At 38.7% G+C, this 23,521-nt stretch overlaps 1 protein-coding gene across 6 annotated transcripts in view; it reads right to left on the bottom strand.

Moving 5' to 3' along the window:
* The window catches only part of AK4 (adenylate kinase 4), a 68,079-nt gene that overhangs the window by 23,325 nt on the left and 21,233 nt on the right, over window positions 1–23,521 (bottom strand). For 5 of the 6 annotated variants that reach the window (XM_063105143.1, XM_063105148.1, XM_063105144.1 and 2 more), the window contains one exon: window positions 9,206–9,325. The exons of the other annotated variant lie outside the window; for it this stretch is intronic. In XM_063105143.1, coding sequence (XP_062961213.1) covers window positions 9,206–9,325 — 120 coding nt within the window. The remainder of the gene's footprint in view (window positions 1–9,205; window positions 9,326–23,521) is intronic. 6 annotated transcript variants of the gene reach the window in all.

The raw sequence follows: 23,521 nt of genomic DNA, 5'->3' as shown, positions 1-23,521 counted from the left end.
AAGGCCCACAGCATCAGCGTATATGGCACATAAAGGTAGAGAAATTATGAAGTAGTTATGAAATATAAACAAAGTTTTGTTCTCTCCAGCCCTCAAGATAAAAGGTGTAAACCTATACGTGAAGGCAGAAGGAAACAAAGAAGGAGGAAAAATTTTAAGTATGATAAAGAAAAAATATTCAATCTAATGTTTAATATAACTGCTATTCTTGATAGAAAAACTGAACAAATGGACAAAAAAGATGTAACAAAGGAAATCTATTCTGAAAGAACTGAATTGCAGATCAAAAGGACCACATTGTGTATAGGAGATATGAGGATACTTCAATAAGGTCATGGAAAAATGGAATTAAAAGATAATATGAATCCCCTTACCAGCCAGCCACCAAACAAAACAAAAAAGATAATCCAAATTTTTCCATGAACTTTTTGAAGGCCTCTTGCATATCTCGGTGTATACATTCTATTTACTTCAAGTATGAGGAAATAATTCTTTAGGAAGTCCATACAGGAAAAAGAATTGTTTTCAAAAAGAAAAGTCAGACTGGCCTTCAGCTTCACAGCAATAATCCAGGCCAAAAGAAAATAAAACAATGGCTGCAAAGTTCTGACGGACACAGGACCACTCAAGAATATCACAGTCAGCTGAATAGTTGAATAATGAGATAATCTCAAACAAGAAAGTTCATGGAATATAGCACCTCATCAGCCCTTCTGCAGGGAAGGAAGACAAGAAGGGAGGGAAGAAAGTAAGGAAAGAGAGGGGAAGGAAAGAGGGGAAAATATCCAACAAAATCCAATCAACCAAGTGATGAATGAAAAGGTGTATTAAACAGTAGTGCACCTTTATACAGATATAGTTTGCAAACCATTCAATTACCTCAAAGTGTACAGTCCAAAAGCATCTAGTATATTCACAGAACATAACCAAGAGATTAATCAAAATAAAATTAACACAGAAATGGTGGTATATAAGAGAACAAGTGCACAGAATTCATTTAATCTCTTTAAAATGTAAGACAAAAACTGGGGAGTTATATTCACAGGAGAAAATTGTAATAAATTTTAACGACAAATGCCAAAAAAGAAAAAAGAAAATTGGGAGGAAGGAAAGGGAAAAGGTGAGAGGAAATGCAGAAGTATTAATCCCCTTATAATTCATTGTAGAGAGGTTCACTTTACTTTTGGTCTTGTTAAATTTGAATAAAATTAAAGACATTTTTAAACATGTAAAGTATGATGCTATTCTTATACATTTCTATCTGCATATGTGCTCGGGGAGATGTCTAGAATTACGGCCTTCGATTGTTAACCTTGGTCATTTCTGGTTGGTGGGATTTGAGGTGATTTGTTGCTTTTCTATGCATTTTTCCATATGGCTTGATGTTTTCTAGTGATCATGTGTCATTTTTACAAAAATAATGGAAAAAGATTAAATTATCTGCATTTTTCCCCATCTCATTCTTTTAGCTCTAATCAAGCTGTTCATCTCTCCAAAATCTGGATGATGTTAGTGACAGCACAATCAACAGTTCTGTACTGTCTTGTTTTATATTATTAAGCAAGGCTTAATGAAAGATGAGTAGTTTTGTTTAGTTATGCTTTGCCCAATTGTATTTAATGAGAGATGAATATGATGATCTTTATTTATTAGAATGACAACATTTTTGTTAAGTTTTTCAGCAGTTTATTATTGAAATGTGAAGTTCCAACATCTATATCAATATCAGGATATATGTACTAGAGCTTATTGATAATAATAAATGATAAATACATGTCTACCATTTGACTGCCTACGTTCCAGAACTTCACTAAGAGTTTTACATTTATTAGCCAATCCTCACAAACCTATGCCACAAATATGTCTATTTTGTAGAAAAGAAAAAAAAATCCAAGAAAGCTAACTTTGCTTGTTCAAGACCGCACAGCTAGTAAGTCACAGACTAACAGGTCTGATTCATAAGGCCACACCTCTTCTACCAGATTAGAGTTTTCTAAACAAGGTACTTTGTACACTATACAAGTGCACAACAATTATTTTATTATTGAACTAACAAAATATACCTCAGATGCTTTGGATAAAGACTTGCAATGAATTTTTTTTTAATTCATCAAATTCCCAAAATACCTGTTTCATAAATTAGAGAGGCAGGCTCTCCTAATATCTAAACTTCGGAGTTGAAGACAGTTTCATCCTGTGCCTTACTTTATATGTACAGATTTCTAATTAAGCAGCAACAGTGAATGGGCTAGGTGCATCTGAAAGTGTATGACAAGACATGCCTAAATACAGCAAAAGCACAGTTTAATGTCTAAAGTATACCTAAATTTTAAAAGTTTTAAATGTAGTTAATTGATTTATTTATTTTTACTTTTTTCCATTTTTTTTGTCATAGTAAAACATATGTAACATAAGGATTGCCATTTTAAGCATTTTTAAACATACAATTGCATGGAATTAATTGCATTCACAATGCTATATAACCACCACCTCTATTTCCAAAACATTTTTGGCATCTTAAACATAAACTGTGTACCCATTAGGCAATAACTTCTCTAAATGCAGTTAATTTTTAAATGTTAGTTGGAAAGTTAAAAAATAAGTTGCTCATGCTTTCAAACTCAAAGTTTTAAGTTTTATTTCTAACTTCCTTCTAACTCATTTTTAATATTAACTTTGTCACTTATTCAACTCCCTGTTTTTGAATTTATGAACTGTTTAACTTTTACCCCTGTCCATTTGTCCAGCCTCATATTTCCAGCTCCAGGATTATCCAACTATTTGTGGTTTCCAGAACACACCATGTTGTTTCATGCCTCTTTTGCACATGGTGTGCTTTATTTCCACCTTCAAAACAGCCCTTAGCCCTTCTCTAGGAAGTCTTCCTAACAGCTGCCTTCCTCATGTCCAAAACTAGGTCAGTTACTTCCTCTGTGCCACCTCTCACCTTTCACCCTCTTGCTTCCAAGACCCTATACTTCAATTGTTTATGCAGCACTCCTGGATTATGAAGTCAGAAAGTGTGGAGGTATTCCCTCCCGGGATCATCGACCAATGCCTAGCTCATTGGGGCACACTAAAAATATACAATCTGTTTTTTGATCCCTGAACCAAACTTTTCTAGAGTCTGCTCAAATATCTGTACAGATATGTGCTCCATCTGGTCCTTCATGCCTTTTAATGTTAAAATCTAGTCATTCTCTGAGAACACACACAGAATAGTCACCATTGTCTACTAGAGTACGATTGTTTCTCACTCAGAGGCAGCAGTCAGATCAATCAGAAGAAAGCCCACCAGAAATGGACATAGAGTATGGGTCTCAGGAAAGAAGCCATTATCAAATGAGGGAGAGGGACCCAAAGCTTTACCATGTTTTGCAGTCAGCTACTCTAAGCTGATAATGACCTATTCAACTTTTTGTTTGTTTTTGGTGGCTGGCCAGTAACAGGATTGAACCCCGGATATTGGTGTTATCAGCACCAGGCTCTATCCAACTGAGCTAACCAGCCAACCCTAAGATGATATTGACATGGAGGGAAAAGTCACTAGAATAAACACTAAGTTCTTATTGTTTGGATTTAAATCCAAAAAATTAAAGATGACCATCACTGCCTAGGGTAGCACAAAGGCTGAATCACCACTAGATTCTGAGTGCCAGGAGGGTCAGGTTCTGCCCACTCACTCTGTTGCTCTACTATTGAGTCGGGGCACTGTCTGGCACAAAATTAGAGCTCAATAAATACTTAGTTGCAGGAAAATCTATAAGTACTTAGAACCAAAGGAAATTGACAGAATCACTTGGGACCATAACAAAAGAGTTTCAACAGCCTCAATGCAATCAGTAGCTAAAGTCTGACCAGGCTATACACTTTGGATAAAGTGTATTAAAGGATGAGTGCATCAAAATTTCAGGTCAGGTGTCACCAAAATGTTTCTTCATAACCTAACCCCACTGAGTAGTGGTCCTTCCTGTGTAACTCAACCAATATTGCTGTTTAGATAACTGTTACCTGGTCTTATTTAAAGTAGAAACACTATCTTCAGTCTCCAGCCCTTGGTATGTATGTAGGTATGTATGTATGTATGTATGCATGTATATATGTATAAATAAGTACTCTCATTCTTCTTGTTGCCCACCTTCCCATGGTGGGCATGTCCCATGATCGTGTGCTCACCCTCAGTACACTATTTAACTTAAAATTATTTATATGTCTACAGATTCTTTCATGTGAGAATATCCAAGTACTTAACAATCACGTTAGAAAGTATAATCAAACACAAGCCTCAGGTTTTGCAATTCCTTCTTCCAAGAATGATAAAAATTGTCAAATCTCTTTTAAAACACAAACCTAAAGATGCACCATTCTGGGGAAGGCTATTATGGCTATCTGATTACAAAAACATTTTTTTTAAAATCAGTCAAACCCAACAAATAGTTGCTGATCCTTCCTGAAAACCAAACACACAGTAAAGCGATAACCTTGATCAAACTCTACCTTCAAAGTACCAAAACAACAACAAACAAAAACCATGTGCCCACAAAGAAAATGAGCAAAACAACATTTGTTTAAGGACCACTGCCCAAATTCTTTCCTCAAATCAGAATTTTGCACATAGAAAAAAAAAAAAATTGTCAAACACATTTACACTGTCTTGGGTCATGGATGGTATCTTCAGAAACGTAGCAGTAAGATTAATCCAAACACACACCCGTCATTTTTCATACTGTCATTTTTACCAAGAACACCACTCCTTACTTGTAAAAATTATTTCACTTACCTCTCAGAACAAAGACGTCTCTTACCTACACCATGGGTGGCTGAATATATGTATTCCACCCCTTCTGTATCAGAAGCTCCTTAACAAGCTTAGTCTACCTCTACTCCCTCTTTTCAACACATTTTTCTTCCTTTTTTCTTTTTGGTCAGTGGCCCAGTACAAAGTCAGTCATACCTGTATTTTATTCGCTTTAGAAATGTCCAGGACCTAGCAGTGTATTTCACCCATTAGATGTATATAATAAATGTTTGTTGAATGAATGGAGATACAATAACAGGGACAAGTCATGGGTACGTCGAGAAGAACAGCACTGTTGAGGAACCAGAGACTAATTGTTCAGTCTATGCTTGTCAGGCAGTGCTAACTGCTACAGTACCTTAGCTGAGTTCTGTAAATTCTCTAACCCCTCTTCATTCTTCAGGAATCACCCCAGCTGCTTCAAACCTTCCATTCAAGGTATCAAAGTATACATCACTGCCTTAATGGTCTAAAATACAAAAGTTATCTGACAATTTTTCAGGACTAAACATCTGAAGAATAAATGACTAAGATGATCTATTACCCTCTCACACACTTACACACATACACACAAAGAGAGAGAGAAAGCCTGATTCATTTTTCATTCAGATAGAATTCTTCAGTGACCTTCTAAACAAATATATTGTATCTTTTATTCTTGAAACATACCCTACAGGAGGAAAAAAAAAATTGCCCTTGACATTTCCTAAAAGATACAATTCAGAAGATATTGTCAGCTTTTTTCTGTAGACATATGTTGCCCAGTGGGATACGACACTCTTTAGAGGTCTGATTCATGAAAAAAACATAGAGGGAATAAGTTCAGAGCAGTTATGTACCAAACTAGTATGCTAAAACATATTTGCAAAATGAGGGCAAAAAACTCCAGCTCCAGCATCTCTAGTTTAGTTTCTGGACATACACCTTCTACTTGGTTACCAAGGGCTCTAAGTGAGCATGTACCCTAGAATATCTCAGGTCTGAGATCATTTAACATTCAGGGAAAATACACATACACACAAATACTGCACATATTCAAGCAGCTGACTTCTGCTTTAAAAATTTTTTTAATTACCTTTGGAAAGCACCAGTTAGTATTCAACACTGCTCTGAATGAAACAAATGGACATGGTTCAAATACAACCATGGATCAAATTATGACTCTTGTTCTAAAGGTATCTTTATCTCCAATGAAATCGCTTAAATTACATTCCACTTATAATTCCAAAATTTAAGGCTCCTTTTCTATCAAACCTCGACACCAAATTTAAAATATTTTGATAGCTACACCTAAAATCCTATGACAGACAATTCTATTACAACTTAGTACATGGAGATAAATTAGAACTGAGTTGAAGAACTTGCAAGTTACCTAGTTAAATGCACAGGTTGTTGGTCAAGTTTAGAAATGAAAAAATCTATTACTAACACACCTCCTTACTGGCTCCACCTCATTAACGGCCCTTTTGTAAAAAATGAAGAATTTATATTTGTTTTAAATAGCTGATTATTGTTCCCTAGTTAGTATTTCACCTTAAGATCTCCTAGTAAACAGTGAACACCCTCTCTATAAAGCTTAAAAAAACCAACATGATATTATGACAAAATTAGAAGGCTTGTGCATTACAATCCTCTGGTAGAGTATGTGTCTTAAAAATTAAAGAAAAGTTTTTTAAAAACTGCTCTCACTGATACACTAAACTTCCAAGGAAAGGAAAGAGAAAGAAGAGAAAAAGAGAAGAAATGAGGAGGAAAATCCACACGTATACATATAACACATACAAAAGTATTTCTTACCCAACTGGAAAGCACTCTGTGAAGTTTTCTTTAGCAAGTACAGAGCAGTCACCATCCCCCCTACAACTTGGTGTTCCCTTGGCTTGTATCCACTCTACTCATTTCCACCCACCGTTTGCAGAATACCTCTCTACAGCCATATGGACCCAGATGATGACTCATCTGTCATCCAGAGTTCCTTTCTCAACCTTTCCACATTCAGTCACCTTTAGCACACTGAACAGGCATGTCCTCTGCACAGCATGTGCCATGTAACATAAGGAGATTGAAGTTGAACATGGGAACTAGGCATTCCTTACACTCCACACTTTTTCAAATGGATGGATTCCAGAGCTTTGAAGAAAAATCACAACTGAAAAAGTGACCAGATGGGTTTTCAAGGAGAAAGATACAAACTAAATCTTGGGAGACTGACGCACTTTACTAAAAACAGGCTAGTGATGTAAAAGAACTTGAGTTATGCACCCTGAGAGGAAAAGTTATGGCAAAAACAAGCACGAAAAAGATTCCATAACTGAAACTGACTTTTCAATTCTGCATGGCTAAATATTTTTACAACTATTTTTGAACCTAACACTTCATGTAATCACCTCCCAAAAATTCAGGACCTGCACACCAGCCATGACAAATAACGACAAACTCATACTATGTAGCACTTACTTTATGGAAGGCACTCTTCTAAGCACCTTACATATATTCACTAGCTTTATCCTTACAAACTCTTTTCTAACCCATTTTCCATGAGGAATCAGAGAGGTAAGGGAAATTGCCCAAGGTCACACACCCACTGGAAATGGAAGAGCAGGGATTCAAATCAGGCAGTCTGGCACCAGGGTCCACACTCTCAACTATTTCACTAACCAACTTTCCAAAGGAGTTTAACATAAATAGTCCTTTCTTGACACATTTTTAAGTTCACAAAAACTACACAAATTCATTTTGCAAAGTTAGAAGCAATTGTAAATTAAAAGAAAACAAACTAGAGAAATTACTCTTAAGTGATGGCAAAGCCAAAGTTTTTCAGTCACAGCAAATACTCACATAAAAAGTATTGGGGGACTTGGGCCGGCCCGTGGCTCACTCGGGAAAGTGTGGTGCTGATAACACCAAGGCCATGGGTTCGGATCCCTATATAGGGATGGCCGGTTAGCTCACTTGGGAGAGCGTGGTGCTGATAACACCAAGTCAAGGGTTAAGATCCTCTTACCAGTCATCTTTAAAAAAAAAAAAAAAGTACTGGGGGGCTAACTTTTGCAAGTTACATGTATAGATTGTGGAAGAATTAACATGCCTGATAAAGTATAGGGAAAGTGATGATAGCCAGGAAACTCAAAAAGCCCAGAGGGCAGTAAGAGAAAACCCCAGGGCAAAAGTACCAGCAGCAGGCAGAACTTTGTCAATTCTCCCTCCTCAATCCATTCTCTCATGAATGATGCCTCCTTTCCACACCACTGCTATTGCTTAGATTCAGGCCTTCAACAGCCCTTAGTCCAGTTAATCAAGCCATGTCTTATTTGGCTTCTACTCACCACCTTCCTCCCTGCCCCAGCATCTATCTCTCCTCTGCTAACAGAATAAATAGTCTTTCTGAGACACAAATCTGATCATGGTATGCCCCTACTTAACAACTCTTCAGTGGTCCCTATAGTCACCATCTTTGTATAAAATCAAAGGCTATCCACCCCAGGATTTCTCCCACCTCCCTCCGCTTGCAGGCTCAGGAAACTACTAGGCTAGGTCATTCCCTTCTTACACTGCTAACATTGCCCCTCTGCCCAAAAAAAAAAAAAAAAAAAATCCACCTTCCCAACCTCCATTTATCCACCTAAGGAACATCTATCAATTCATCACTTTTTCCATAAAGTTGTTCCACACACCCTTTTCTCCCACCAAGAGAACAGATCATGTTCTCTTTTATGCCTTTAGGGTACCATACTTAGGGTTCTATTACAGTGTCAGTAATTAGCTTTTTTGTACTGCTTTATACAACTGACTCCCCTACTGGGATATAAGCCCCTTAAGAGCAGACACAGTGAATTACTATTTACTAATAATGCTGAAATAAACATCCTTGAAGATGCATCTTTAGGCAGAAATCCTGAATGGAACTGCTGGATCAAAAGTATATATATTGCTATCCTGCTCTCCAAAGGTTGCCCATTTTACACTTGTAAAAATACTTGTTTCTCACACACTCAAATAAGGGATTTTTATGCGTTCTATCTCTGTTTATCTGACAGGTGAAAAATGATAACTCAGTTTAATTTGTGTGGTCTATGGTGAATGAAAGAACCTCTGAGTAAGATAAGTTATATTCAGGATGACTTAGTCATGGAAACAAAAGGTACCATCGACACTGGAAGAATAACAGGAATTCAGTGAAGGTTTGCTTCAAGTCAGAGACTCTCTTGATGGTGGTCTGGAGGCATAGGAATTAAGAGGCTTCACCACAGTGTGTTTCTGTCATGTTGCCAAATCAGAACATTAAATAAATGACAGAAAGTTTAGACAAAAAAGCATTTTCCAATCTGTAAGAAATAAAGGGCATGTGCCGAGGAGAGCATAACCAGTTATTCCCAGAAATCTGGCTTACCCACAGGTCCAACTCACCATCTAGTAACCAGTGCTGGCCGCGCCTGTTCTCCAGCTCCGACAGCATTAGGCGTGTGATCACATGATCTGGAACCAAAAGACCTTTCTCTATGTACTGCTTTGCCATATCACCAACTTCTATTGAAAAAGATAGGAAAAAGAGAAAAACTCAAAAAAACTTCCAAAGGGGAGAAAAAAGCTTTAGAAACTTTTCTGACAGTTTTGCCTTCTCTCTCATTTTCCCTTGTACGGGGGGCAAGTTGCACGTAGATATTTTTAGTTTTTAAAATATCGGCTTCAACAGTGGCACGGTTGCTTATTTAACCCATTTGTCTCCCAAAGAATTGTAAAAGCAAATCTTGAGTATGTGCACAGCTTAAAAAAGAAAAGATAAATAGGGCAAGAGAAAATAAGAGTAGAAAACAAAGTTGGAGTCAAAAAGGAGTGTGGTACACAGAAGGCTGACACTTCCTAGAGGTGAGCCACAAATTGGGCACTGAGCCTCCCAACAGTTTATGGGAACAAAGAAACATGAACATAGTGTACAGGAGACTAAAGAAAGCTGAGAAGCACAACCATTCCTTAGAGAAAACAAAGGTGAAAGTTCCACTGGTCTTCTAAAAAGAATGCTGCATAATACAAACAACAATAGGTTTATTTCTTTTCATGAGCCTCAATATGAGCAGATGGCACGTTGCTGACGCAGTTGTAAAAGCAACTCAGAGTTATTTGTGGAATGCCAGGTTCATAAAAGGATATAAATTTTTTTTAAAAAACACTTGCAGAGAAAAACTGCTTCTATTTTATTTTAAATAACAATTTCTTATGTGTAGAAATTGTGAGTTAGGTTCTGATGAACAAATTATCAGTTTAAATCTGCACATTTCTAGAAACTAAATGTTTCCTTTTTTCTTTTCTTTTTTTTTTCTTTTAAACAAAAATGAAGTCCTCTGCTCTCCAGGGAACTGATAATGAACCATTCAGAACCACATTCTTGACAGGCCAATTAAGTTTCTTATAAAAACACAAAGCAGAATTAAATTACTGGGAAAAAGCTCAAGAATCATTTTGACCCCATTTTCACCTTGAATTTAGGTAGAGTCTTTACTTCCCCAGACTGAGTCTATATTCGTAATCCCAACTTAAGCACTGAAATATGGGCTGCGAAGAGCTCCATATCAGATTCAGTAACATGCTGTCAGAAGCAGAACACAAAAGACAGCCATATGCATGAATGTGTCTGAACATGAATGTGAACAGACCACATTCATTCAACAAGTACGTATTGATTGCATATTATATAACAGGTAATATTCTCGTGATGTAACAATAAAAGTTCCAGCTTACTGATATTTAAGCAGTATTACTTTCATTAAGAATAATATCAACCATTAATTGAGTACATACTGTGTCCGAGGCATTGTGCTTTAAGTTTATATGTGCCACTTCATTTCATCCTTGTAAGATCTTTATTTTTAGATAGGAGGTAATATTGGTATTATTTTTATGACAGCTTTATTGAGACATAATTCATACACCACAATCTTCACCATTTTAAAGTATACAACTCAGTGGCTTTTAATAAATTCTCAACATTATGCAACCAACACCACTCCCTCATTTCAGAACATTTTCATCACCCCAGAAAGAAAACTTGTATCCATTAGCAGTTACTTCCCCTACCCTTCTCCCTCCAGCCCCCAGCAACTACTAATCTTTGTCTTATAGATTTGCCTATTGCGGATATTTCCTATAAGTGGACTCATACAACATGTGATCTTTTGTGTATAGTTTCTCTCACTTGGCATAATGTTTTCAAGGTTCATTCATGTCACACCACATGTTGGTACTTCATTCCTTTTCGTGGCTGAGTAATATCCCACTGAATGGTTACACCACATTTTGTTTATACACATACATCAGTTAATGCACATTTGGGTTGTTTCTACTTTTTGGCATTATAAACAATGCTGTAGTGAATGTTCACATATAAGTTTTTGTGTAGACATGTTTTCTGTTTTCTTGGGTAATACTTGTATGGTATCCATGTTCTATGTCTAAACAATCACAGCCAGAGCCTTATTCTTAGTCCCACCAATCAAACTTTAAGGTGGATATAAATAAATATATACACTCCAATGTGAAAGACCAACATGTGAACTTTGTATTGTTTTCTAGAACTCCAGATCTTACATATTATATATTGATGTATTTGCTAATGCACTTTCTGCCTCCCCCAACTAGAATATTATTAGCCCAATGAGAGAAAAATGAAATATTTTGTTCAATGCCATATCCTCAGTACATTATAGTACATATCCTCAGCTTACATGATAGTCTTGCCCATAAAAATTTGAATGAATGAACATCCTAAAGATGACAGAGAATTTTTGTTTACCCTGGCAAAAATCAATCTAATGTTCCTAGAGAGTTATTACAGAACCATTATCCCAAGATCAAATACGGCCCAACCTTGCCAGATAGCATCTGTTTCAAAGGAGACATGAGACTAGCCACGTGAGATCAAGACTAGCTGAGACAGCCGTGTTAGGTGTCACACAGCCCAGTCTTATTTCTTCAGCATTTCAAACATGAATAGAGATGAATCAGGTCGGGTAGGGGAAATGAGGAAGAGAAGGCAACACCAGGAACAAATGGTACAGAAGTGTGGGACCATTTGGCAGCCCAGGAGGAATGAACTTCAAGCAGTGACAAGCGAAGAAAAGCACGCCATGAGAGATGGGATTAGCAGGCAAGATAAGGAGTGTGGACTTTGAGTTGGAAGGATTTTTTTTTTAAGTAGGTGATTTCAGAAGTACTATCACCTCCCAGAACCAAGACCAACTACTTAATTTGCAAGGCCTTGTACAAAATCAAAATATGGGGTCCCTTGTTCAAAAATTAAGAATTTAAAGATGGCAACAGCAGAGCATTAAACTAAGTGAAGGGCCTTGCATGACTACACAGGTCGCGTACCCACGACAATGTTACGTTTGGATGGGGGTGGCACAGTGGAAGCAATGAAAGCTGTGGCAATATTCAAGCACAAGATGACAGCCTAACCAAAGCTGAAGGAGGGGAGGAAGACCTTCATCTGTCCCTTGAGAGAGCACCTTGAGTCAATCCAAACAGACTGTGCAAGCCCAAGTTTAAAATAACTCTATGGAAGACTTCCAGACCATCTTATTCCAATTCACTAATTAAGAGAAAGATCTAAGTGCAACATACTTTTCCAGCTATTTTTGGCAGCCTTAGCTCCTCTCTGGAGTGGGACAGGCAACATGTCCTCTAACTTGATACAAGATCAGACTCCCACCACACCTTTCAATCTCTACCACAAAAAACCCAGAAAGATCAACAGCGAAAGCAAAATGAACTTAACAATGTATCTGCATCTGAATGAAGACCTCATTACACCAGCAAACGGAAATAAAACATCTTATCAGAAGACATAGGCCAGTTCCAGAAAACAGGACCTTCATCTGCCCTTGTCAGTTTGCTTGGAAGAGAAAGCAGTATCATTAAGTGCTAATGCTGGCATATTTGGATAAAATACACACCTGCTCCAATTTCTCAAATAGTATTCCAAAGAAAGGCTGTGGGGACACACATTTTGCTTTACCCAACTTTTGTATCCTTAGTGTACACACACACACACGATTCATAAAGCACCAGAAGGTTTCAAAAATAAACTTATTAAATTTAGGATGCCAAAAATAGGCCAACAGCTTTGTATTTTTTTAAGGTTCACAACAAAACCAAAAAATAAATCCATCATGTGTTTACGAGATAAACAGAACACCGACGATTAAGGCCACATATAGAAAAACTTTCTTCAGAGGGCTGGCCTGTGGCTCACTTGGGAGAGTGTGGTGCTGATAACACCAAGGCCATGGGTTTGGAACCCTATATAGGGATGGCCGGTTAGCTCACCTGGAGAGCGTGGTGCTGACAAGACCAAGCCAAGGGTTAAGATCCCCTTACCGGTCATCTTTTAAAAAAAAAAAAAGAAAAGAAAAACTTTCTTCAGAAAGGAAAGATGAAGTGTTAGATTACAAAACAGTATACATCACAAAATTATGTATGTGTGTAAATATATATATAGATATGATATCATCCCTAATGATAAATATACCTATATTAGAAAAAAATCAGTGTTCCACCTATTTTACGATAGTATAAATTTTGTGACAATGCGTTTCAATAACCTATTCCATTCAAATGCTACTAAATATAAATTCAAATAGATAAAATCTTGGTAACCATGAGAAATATATATTTTCAATTGCTACCCAGATTAGATAATATACACTTTTTCAGAATTTAAGACTATCTATTAAGATGTCATCCTCCAGAATTCATGCTTCCAGGATATAGAAAAGATATTTTATTAGCCTCAATTCCTTCACATTAAAGCTGCCCGTGTTCACATTAACAGACTGAAATAGATCGTTGTATTCAGGGCAGCAAATATGCCAAAGCACTATCAACTGCTGAAGAAGTAGAATGTTGGACCCATATTGTGAATCATCTTAAGTCTGGTTAAAAAGAAAATCCAATAAGCAGATGACATTTCTTTAGAAAAACCATGAGAACAAATAAATACATACACACACACACACACACACACAAACACACACACACACACACACATTTAGATAGCACAAAGTCTGTTCTACAGCCAGCCTAACCACTCAGAACAGTCAGCTCAAACTCACTGCAGAGACTGAATGACTTCCAAATAGAAATTAATCCATAAAGATCCAAAATGTCAAAGACTGATTACTGTCATGAAATGAGGGGGAGGGAAAATAGAGAATATGCGGTGTGGTTGGTTTCATGTTTAAATACTCTCTGAATCCACTAAATACTAAATCAGCTGATACTTATTAAGCACCTACCTTGTGCTGGGCCAAGCTGGTATGAGGCCTGTCTCAGAGCTCAGAGCCTAAACACTGAATTGGGTGCTAACCCACCAAAAGCTTTCAAAAGTAAGATTTTATGGAATTTTACTATTTCAGAAAAACTCAAGTCAGTAGTTATCACAATTAAGTTATAGAGTCTCTTACACTGCCAATAAAGCTCCATGTAAATATATTATGAAATAGGAATAGGTTACTGATCACAAACTAAATGAAAATGTTCAAATGATGAGTCTGCCAGCTAATTCACCTTTGATCATTGAAGAGTTATCCCTAAAATACTAGTACAGAGTTACAGAAAGCCAACCAGGTGGCCTTCGGTCTCCTGACACAGGAGACAAAAAGATTATTTTAATAAAGATGATGATTAATACCTCAAGATAATCAACTTTAGTCAGATAAAATTGACCAATTAGAATAGAAGTGTCTCAGGATCAAACCTTAACTACTATTAATACATTAAGAAAAGTCAAATGAGGGCTTTTTATTTCATTTGAATGTTCGTCTTCTCTCTCCCTTTGTCATATGCTTTTTTCGATAACTAATCCAGAAGTGCCAGAGTAAAGACAATAACGACAAGTGTGCTTTGTGGCATAGGCAAGGAAAACTACACGTCAGAAATCAGCTATGCAAAGACCCTGCCAGCACCCATTTCACCCCTAGATCACTGCCTCTATTTTAAAATCACTCCAATTACTCAGAACCACAAGTAAAAATTCTCTGAACACACCACTTTACCAACCAAAGTTTTCTGCATATCTACTGTGTACCAGGCACCAGGCAAGGCACTACATACCAACGTAAGAGTACCCTTAAGAAGCTCACTAATGAGGAGTCAAGCAGACCATGAACAAATAATTATTTTTTAAAGTGTATGCTAAGTGAAATAAGACAGTCACAAAAAGACAAATACTATTATATGATTCCACTTATATGAAACATCTAGAGTAGTCAAATTCATAGAAACAAAGTAAAGTGATGGTTGCCAGAAGCTGGGGAAAGGCGGAAGTGGGGAGTTGTAGTTTAATGAGTATAGAGTTTCAATTTTGCAAGACGAAAAGTTTCTGGAGTTCAGCTGCAAAGCAATGTGAATATACTTAACACTCCTGAACTGTACATTTAGAAATGATTAAGATGGTAAATTTTATACGATGCAGTTTTTTAACCACAATTTTTTTTTTAAGTATATTAAGTACAATTAAGACAGGTGTACAAACTGCCATAGAAGCACAGTGGAAGATGGATGGATGAATGGTTAGAGTAGGAGAAGACATAGCTAACTGGAGAGCTAATTACTACACTTGGTTAGAAATAACTGAAGGCAGTATGGGCAAGCAGAATAAATAGGAGAGACATTGTAGAGATGTAAAAACAATTTGGATATGGGGAGTGAGGGAAGAGGATAAGAGATGTCAGGGATGACGCCAAAGTTTCTCATCTGAGCAACCGGCAGGTCAGAAATGCCATTCACAACAAGGCTGAATCTCTGACACTACTGAAGCAAGGAAAGGGAGATAACTGTTAGCTAGTCTGAAATATAAACTGAGAGCACAGGAAGGAAGACAAGCCAGTGACAGATGTGGGAGTTCCTTATGAAACCATGGGAACACGTGGGCTTAAACAGGCAGAGTTTGTTGAGAAGCCAAAACTCTTCTGGGCAACTTCAACACATAGTGAGCAGCCCCAGAGAGGAAAAAAATTGGGGCCAGCCCCTAAAATGATTCAGTAGTCTTGTTCAAACAAAACACCTGCCTTATATCTAGGTCAATCAAATTCAAATTTTAAAATGATAACTTTAATCTAGTGTCTGGCACACATTTCCAGCAAACATTGAAGCAATGCGTACAAGCAATCCACGATACACGTGGAGATGAACTGGGTTGTTTTACCCAAGGAGGACTCTACCTTAACTTTAGTCATGGAAAATAAACAGCTTCAAACAGAGGGTTCATAATCAGGCTACTAAAATTCTAAGTGTCATTTTACCTCTGGTATAAATCTCAAAGCAATTTTTTTTCTACCCTTTAAGGCTAGGCTTCAAAAGATAGGATTTAATATTCAGTAGCTTCACCCTAACACTACCCTTCCCCACATCCCCTGACCTCATGCTGCTGTTTCCCATCCTGAGCATCTGAGTGTGTCACACACCTGCTTAAAACGCTTCAATGGTGTATTAGTCCATTTTGTGTTGGTTATAACAAAATACTTTGAAATGGGTGATTTATAAAGAAAAATGACATTTATTGCTTACAGTTTCTGAGGCTAGGAAGTCCAAAGTCCATATAGTGGTGGCAACAGTGACCCAGGGGTCTCACATTGCAAGATGGTGGAAGCAGAGAGAGCAGAGACAGAGAGAAAGACAGACAGACTCTCCTTTTCTTTTAAAGCCCTCATAACCACACCCCTGACCACCATTTTTAATCCATTAACTACTGCACGATCCTGCAATCCAATCACTTCTTTAAGGCTTCACCTTTCAATTACCATAATAGGATTTCCCACCCTCTTAACGGTCACAGTGGGGGCTAAATTTCTAATACATAAAACTTGGGGGACACAATTCAAGCTTCAAGGAGTTTTGGGGGGACATAATTCAATCCACCATAAATGGAGTTCCACTGCCCATTCAGCAGCTTCCAATTTCCTCCAAGATCTAGCCCCAGCCTACATCAGCAGCCTCATCGCTTTTCTGTCTTTGTCCACATACCCCACCCCATCTCTACTCTCCAGCTCCAGGGCCCTTCTTCCTCCTCAGCTTCCCCAGATGAGATTAGGTCTCCTGTATGTGCTCCCCTAGCATCCTGTCCTCTCACCTCACGGCAATCATCACATCTGTATTGTCCTTTTTCATGCCAGCCTTCCCCACCATACAAAAGGGGATTATCTTATTATTATGTCTAGTACATCACTGTCTCGGATGCACAGTGAACAGTGTCTGATACAATGCAGACGCTCGATATGCATTTGAAGACTGACCACTCCTTCCAACTCCATTCATTTCCTGCAGAACCAGGGCTAACTGGATCTTTTGTAACAAAGGTACCTACTAATAACAGAACCACCAGATGTATTTATAAATGCTTCAACTACTAATCTGTATGCGAGATTAAGAATTTACATTGGGATGTTATCTTTCCGGGTTAGGACTTCCACATTCACTTGAGTTGCAAAGAGTTTTCAAAAACAACTATGTGGATGTTGACATGATAAGTGAAGTTTGTTGGCCTTGCTATTACGATCCAGTCATTTATCCAAAAAAATTTGCTGAGCAACTATCCTATGTCAAGTTATGGCATGCTTCCCTAGGTAGCAGAGAAACCATGAAGGCAGCATCAGAAATAATCTGTTATCTGTTTCTGATGGTTCAGCCAGGCATCAAATAATTGACAATTTGGCCTATTTCAAAACAAAGTCAAGTTGTAAGAATGGTCTCCTATCTTTTACTGGCACAACCAAAAAATAAATATAAGGACGGTTTAATTCTATGTTTTTTTTTGCCTAAAGAATCTACGCATTTATATAAAAGTCTAAAACAGACAAAATTAAATAACATAATGTCAAGGGATACACACATATGACAAAAGAACGTGGTAAAGTAGGAAAATAATTACAAGATACAGGACAGTGGTTAGAGAAGAGATGGAGAAAGGACATGTGGAGGCTTCAAGGGTTTTCTACTCCTTAGGCCAGGTGGCAGATACACAATTGTTACCCTATAAAACTCACACACACCCACACACACATATCCTTTTTGTTCTGATTGCCTGTAAAGTTAGGGCAAACTGAATATAGAAGACAGAGCTGGACAAATTTTCACAAAGCAACAAATTCCCGAGATGCCTGGCTAAGTTACCAGAAACAGAATTGCTCAAAGTTCTTTTCACTGTTCAAACTAGAAAATGCTTGAGTAAAAGACCCCTGTAAAAGAGCCCGATTCCCACTTAAGACTGCCCTACCCCCAGACTCTGTGCAAGGGATAGAACTAGGAGAAACCCTGTTCACCCCCAATATCATATCATCCCTTCTCCAAAACATCACTGATAATGCCAAAACACACGCTCACACTCACACTCATACACACACACACACACACACACGCACACGCACACGCACACACACACACACACACACAAAGAGGCCTGGTCAAAAATGAACTGTGGCTTTTAGATTCTGCAAACTACAAGTTCCTTATATAACAATTTGTAAGAATAGATTTTGGCACTGAAGTAGTTACATGGAAAAAAAGTGAAGAAAAACTTTATTCTATAAACCGTTTGTCCTTGATATCACTTTGATGAATCTTTTCTAGTAAGAAAATAAGCTTTAAAATAAAATCTTTGTTAAAAAAAAATAGATGTAAGGCGGCTTGGCTGGTTAGCTGAATTGGTTAACGTGTGGTATTGATAACACCAAGGTCCAGGGTTCAACCCCTGTACCAGCCAGCCACCAAAAAAAAAAAGTCAAAGTCCTTTAGAGGTAGAAATTATGGAAGAAACTCCTAAATTGAAGGCATCCACCCTTTAATTGGCCTTGCCCAAAGCCAGGCTTTCTTTCCCTTCACACCAAAAAGACAGTTTTAAATCACTCTCTAACACTAGCTATTGATAGCTATGAAGAAAATTCTGAATCTAGCGTAATGGTCATGAACATATACATTACAGCCAGATTGCCTGGGTTCAAATCCCAGCACCCCTACTTTAAGGCTGTAAGCCTTTGGTCACATCACAGGTTTTTGCCTCAGTCAAGTTTATGCCTCAGTTTCCTCATTCATAAAATGGAAATACCACCACCTACGGTTGTTTTGAACATTGCATATGATTAATACATATAAAGGACTTAGAATGATGCCTCTTTGTAAATTTCATTCGAGGACACAGAGACGATAAGTATTTGCTCCTATGTGCCAAGGGTTGTCCTAAGGCAGTTTATATACATGAAATCATTTAATCCTCACAAATACCTATGAAGTCAGTGCTATTATTTTCCCCATTTCTTAGATGAGGAATCTGAAACACAGAAAGGTTAAGTAACTTGCCCAAACTATCTCAGTTAATAAGTGGCAGAGCCAGGACTCAAACCAAGCAGGCTGGCACCTGAGCCCAATTTCTTAACCACTATACTACACTGTCTCTCAATGTGTGCGAGCATTTCCCTGAATAGAAACACTCTGAATGTTAGTGTACATTCTTCTGGAATGGAGAAGTAAGCACCTGCATAAAAGGGGCAGGAGCATAGTAAGACGTGAGCTTCTTTATGAACTCAGGGAATATTACTGGTGATAATCTGCCCTGTGGGGAAGTATCTGGCCCTGCTCTTTGTAACCATCTAACTTCCATCAGGCATTGTGTCCCTGACTAAACAAATAAAAATACTTATCACAAGTATTTCTGTGCAACTGCTTCCTACCAAACTATAAGCACCCTGCAGTCCTGTGCCTCCTAACTAGCCAGCCTCCTCTCCTCTCTCCATGGCCCTCTTCTCCCTCCTCTGATCCATCCTCCACACAACTCTCAGGGGGAACTTCCAAAAACACATGGTGGCACAAGTTGCTTCCTGCCCCAACACCAACAGTGTGTTCCCTGGCCTACAGGATGACATGGAAACTCCTTAACATGTCATTCAAAGTCTCTCTGATCCGGCCCAGAACTACTTCTCAAACCTCACCTCCCACTGCAGTTCCTTTATTGTCCAACCTTTGATCCCTTGTCTGTGCCAGGCACAGAGTCAAGTGAGTCTGTGGTCCCTTCCCTGAAGCAGTCTACAGACTCATGGAGGAAAACACTGCGGTGGACATCCCAATCTGACCTCAGGTTGAAGGAAAGCTTTCTGCCCTGTTGCTGGGCTTTTGAAGGGCTAGCAGAGGTTGCCCAGAACCACCCTTCAAGTACTATACATACCAACCACCTCACAGCCACGCATTTTCCCACCTCACATACACAGTCTCAGTCTACCATTTTCCACTTACCAAAATCACTTTTATTCTCCCAGGCCTAGGTTGAAAACCACCTGTAAGAAGCTTTCCTTGATCATTTCCTCTTCTCTTACCTTCAGAGCAGTAATCCCCTCTTTTGTAATCCACCAGCACCTGGGCTGACGCACATACACACAGTGTCTCTGTACAGACTAGAAAGAGGAGTCCCCTTTGGGCAGAGACAGCCCTGCAGGCACCCAACTGAATAACATGCTGTGCCTATGCACACATTTCAAGAAGGTGCTCATTTGTCCAAGCACACACAACCGTGTGCCAGAAAATACAGCTTGGTGGGCAGAACAAGGGCTGTACTGCAGGCCTCACATTAGCCAGGTATCCCTTGTGCAGGTCACAGTCTATACAACCATCTGAGGTGGCTTTGTACCTCTACCTGACATTTTACTATTCTTGTTGAATAGGGGTTGCTTACAAATCCTTAATGCCAGATTATAATCCCTTTGAGACCAGGAACTATTTTATCAATCAGCAAGAGCCACTCAACTTGAGCTGAAGAACTATCATACCTTTGAATTCTCAGTCTTTCCATCCACAGGGCCCTAAACATTCTTCTCACTACACCCGTTGCCATATCTTGTATCTATTGTATTCTCCAACAGTCCTGAGAGCCACAGTCATGACTTCAAGGCAATTAAGACTCAGAAAATCTTCCCCATTCACACAGTAAAAACCAAACAATATGTTCAACAATGTTTTCTTAAGTGCTATCTTATAGTCTAACCCTTTGGCAAGCTTTGAATAACTGATAAAATAGATTACTGAATTAAGCAAAACATTCTGTTACCCAATAAGACCACATAGATGGACATTTAGAGCATTTTGCCACTGGTTCTCACAATTATTGCTTCAGTCTACACAAGCTGGTGCAGAAAGACCACTACCTCAGGTTGCACTTGGATCCCAAGTCTGACCTATTAACAAGGAAGGATCTGTTCCTACAAGTAGATGCTTGCTCCTCCTGAAGCTATATGACATTCTTAAATACCCACAAAATGCATGAGTCAACTCTTGAAGATTTCTGAGATTAAGACTCCCAAAGTATTCTCTAACATAAAAAGCAGAAAGTTTACCATTAAGGAAACAACTTATCATTTTCAAACTAACATGTAGGCACATGAAAGTCACCCCAAGTAAGAGGCTGCATTAGGCTAGACTGTCAAAAACCAACTGCCTCTCTTTGAGCTGTCTCTTCTTCTGGGTGTCTGTTTGACACAGATAAGCTCTACCCTGAAAGTTTCCTGCTAAACTAGAAGAAGGGATTTGTAAACTATTTCTACAGGTAAAGATAGGTTTATAACTTATATAACACAAAATAATGTTTTGAAATTAAGACTTTAATCCTATTCATTTTTGTTCCTTTGGACATTGTCAATTTAAGATCCCTTTCATTGCCCACATCTCTCCTGAAGGACAGAGGCGTCACACGAGTACACCTGTCTTCAATACCTTCCTTTTGCCGTTCAGTCTTAGGCTACAATATGTAACTCATGATAGGGGAAATTATTACTGGGGTTTAACTAAAAAGGAAGTCATAGCTAACATTATTTGAACCTGTGATCTGCGTGATCAATTATTCCCTTAAGTCAAAAGAAGGTTAATAGTAAAATAGAAAAATCATCATTTAACCCAGATTTGAGCCCAAATTTATGTAAAGTAAAAGTGTGCATCTCTTTACCCCTAATTGTGAGATTAGACATGAAAGAATGTGTAATGTGATTTATTTTCTGACATTTGTGTTTTATCAAGAGACAATACCCTTTTTAAAACATTGGAATGGCTTCATAATGAGGCAGAGAGCAAATACGATACAAGGAGTGACCACCAGGCTGGGAGTCGGGAGTTCAGGCTCTTAGTCCTGCTTCCAACTCACTGCAGGATCCTGAACACATCAGGATCCTGAACACATTTCATTTATCAGGGCCTCAACTCTCCTCACCTGCATGAGACAGCTGAACCCTTCTACCTCTGTTACCTCAGTGGTAGAACTTCAATTCTCCATACCTGGCTTTGGGGCCTTGTATGAAGGGTAGAAGACTGGCCTCCCTCATGCCTCAAACCATACCAGCTTCCCTTCAACCACCGAGGTTCCATCCCAAAGAGAGGGACTTTAAAGACTAAAGACAGTCTCCTGCTTTCACAGACAGCCAAGGCACCGATCATTGTATCCATTCTAGACGTGAGCAGTGGAGTGAGGATCAGAATTCAGGCCTAAGTCATCTGTTAGTGTTCTTTCTTACTTACCTTCCTAGAAGACTTTATGGGAATAAAAACCAATGCTTTGTTAGGCCTCTTTTCTCTCTAGCCAGACTCGATATTTATATTCGCTTAGTCTAATTTTGTACCCTAGGTCCAGAAATATATTGGCAGTGGGTATGTTTCTATAACAGCCAAGATAAAAAGATGCATAGACAACAGCCATGACTTTGGGTAGGGGAGGGGCTGGCATTACTGAGAAAGAAGGTGACCCAATATCTAAGCACAGAAGATATCCAGCAGATTCTTTATCCTTAAGCTGTCTCATCCCACCAGCAGATCAATTATTATTTGACACTTCATACTGATTCAAAGAATAAAATAGTGCAGTAACCTCATTTTAAGACTACATAAATCATGAAAGAGAAAGTTACTGGAGTTTCATAAGCCAAAAAAATTTGGATGTCCTATGTCAGGAGTATTTTCTTGGCCCAGGATAGGAACACATGCATTTATAAACACACCATGAACATCTGGCATAGGACCACATGCTGTCTTATATAAGCAGTAGAGAAAAGCAGATTGGGGTGGAGGTGACAGAAGTCGGCAAGGGAACAAATAGGAAAAAAAGGAAGTAATCTGAAAGGTTTGACAAAATTATAGAAGAGTTTTAGACCCAAGTGTTTAACCATCTTCCCAAGCTCACATTCTGCAAATCTGCCTTGGTATTCACCATGCCAGGCACTTTCAGCCCGGAAGAATAGGATTGTGCTTCAAATCTCGCAAATAGGCTCTCTAGATTTTCTCACTCTGCAAAAACCACAGAACAGCTCCCTGTAACCTGACCACAGCCCAACTACTAGCCCCATTCAGAGGACGGCGGGGATTTCACTTTTAAAGGAACCCTTGCTGTTGCAGAAGGCTCAGAGTGTGCATCTGGCTGTGCCAGGGACCTTGTCGGCTGCCTCCCTGAGCAGGATCTTGGCTGCAGATCAGCACGATTGAAGCTGCTATTCTCCTCCAGTGCCATCTGCTCAAACAGGATGGATTGCTACCGCTGCCCAGGAGAGATTCTTCCCTCTTCCTCTGCCCTTCGCCCTCCCTCCCTCTGTCTGCACCTCCCCCACCCCACCCCCAACATTCTGGCAATGCTCTGGTGAACTACAGCATGAACACCAAAAAAAATGTGTCCTGCTCACCAGCCTTCCAAAGGGAAGGGGGAGGAGGGAG

The sequence above is a fragment of the Cynocephalus volans genome, chromosome 8, assembly GCF_027409185.1.
Source record: "Cynocephalus volans isolate mCynVol1 chromosome 8, mCynVol1.pri, whole genome shotgun sequence".
Classification (NCBI taxonomy): domain Eukaryota; kingdom Metazoa; phylum Chordata; class Mammalia; order Dermoptera; family Cynocephalidae; genus Cynocephalus; species Cynocephalus volans.
This window is presented reverse-complemented; position numbering and strand designations above follow the sequence as displayed.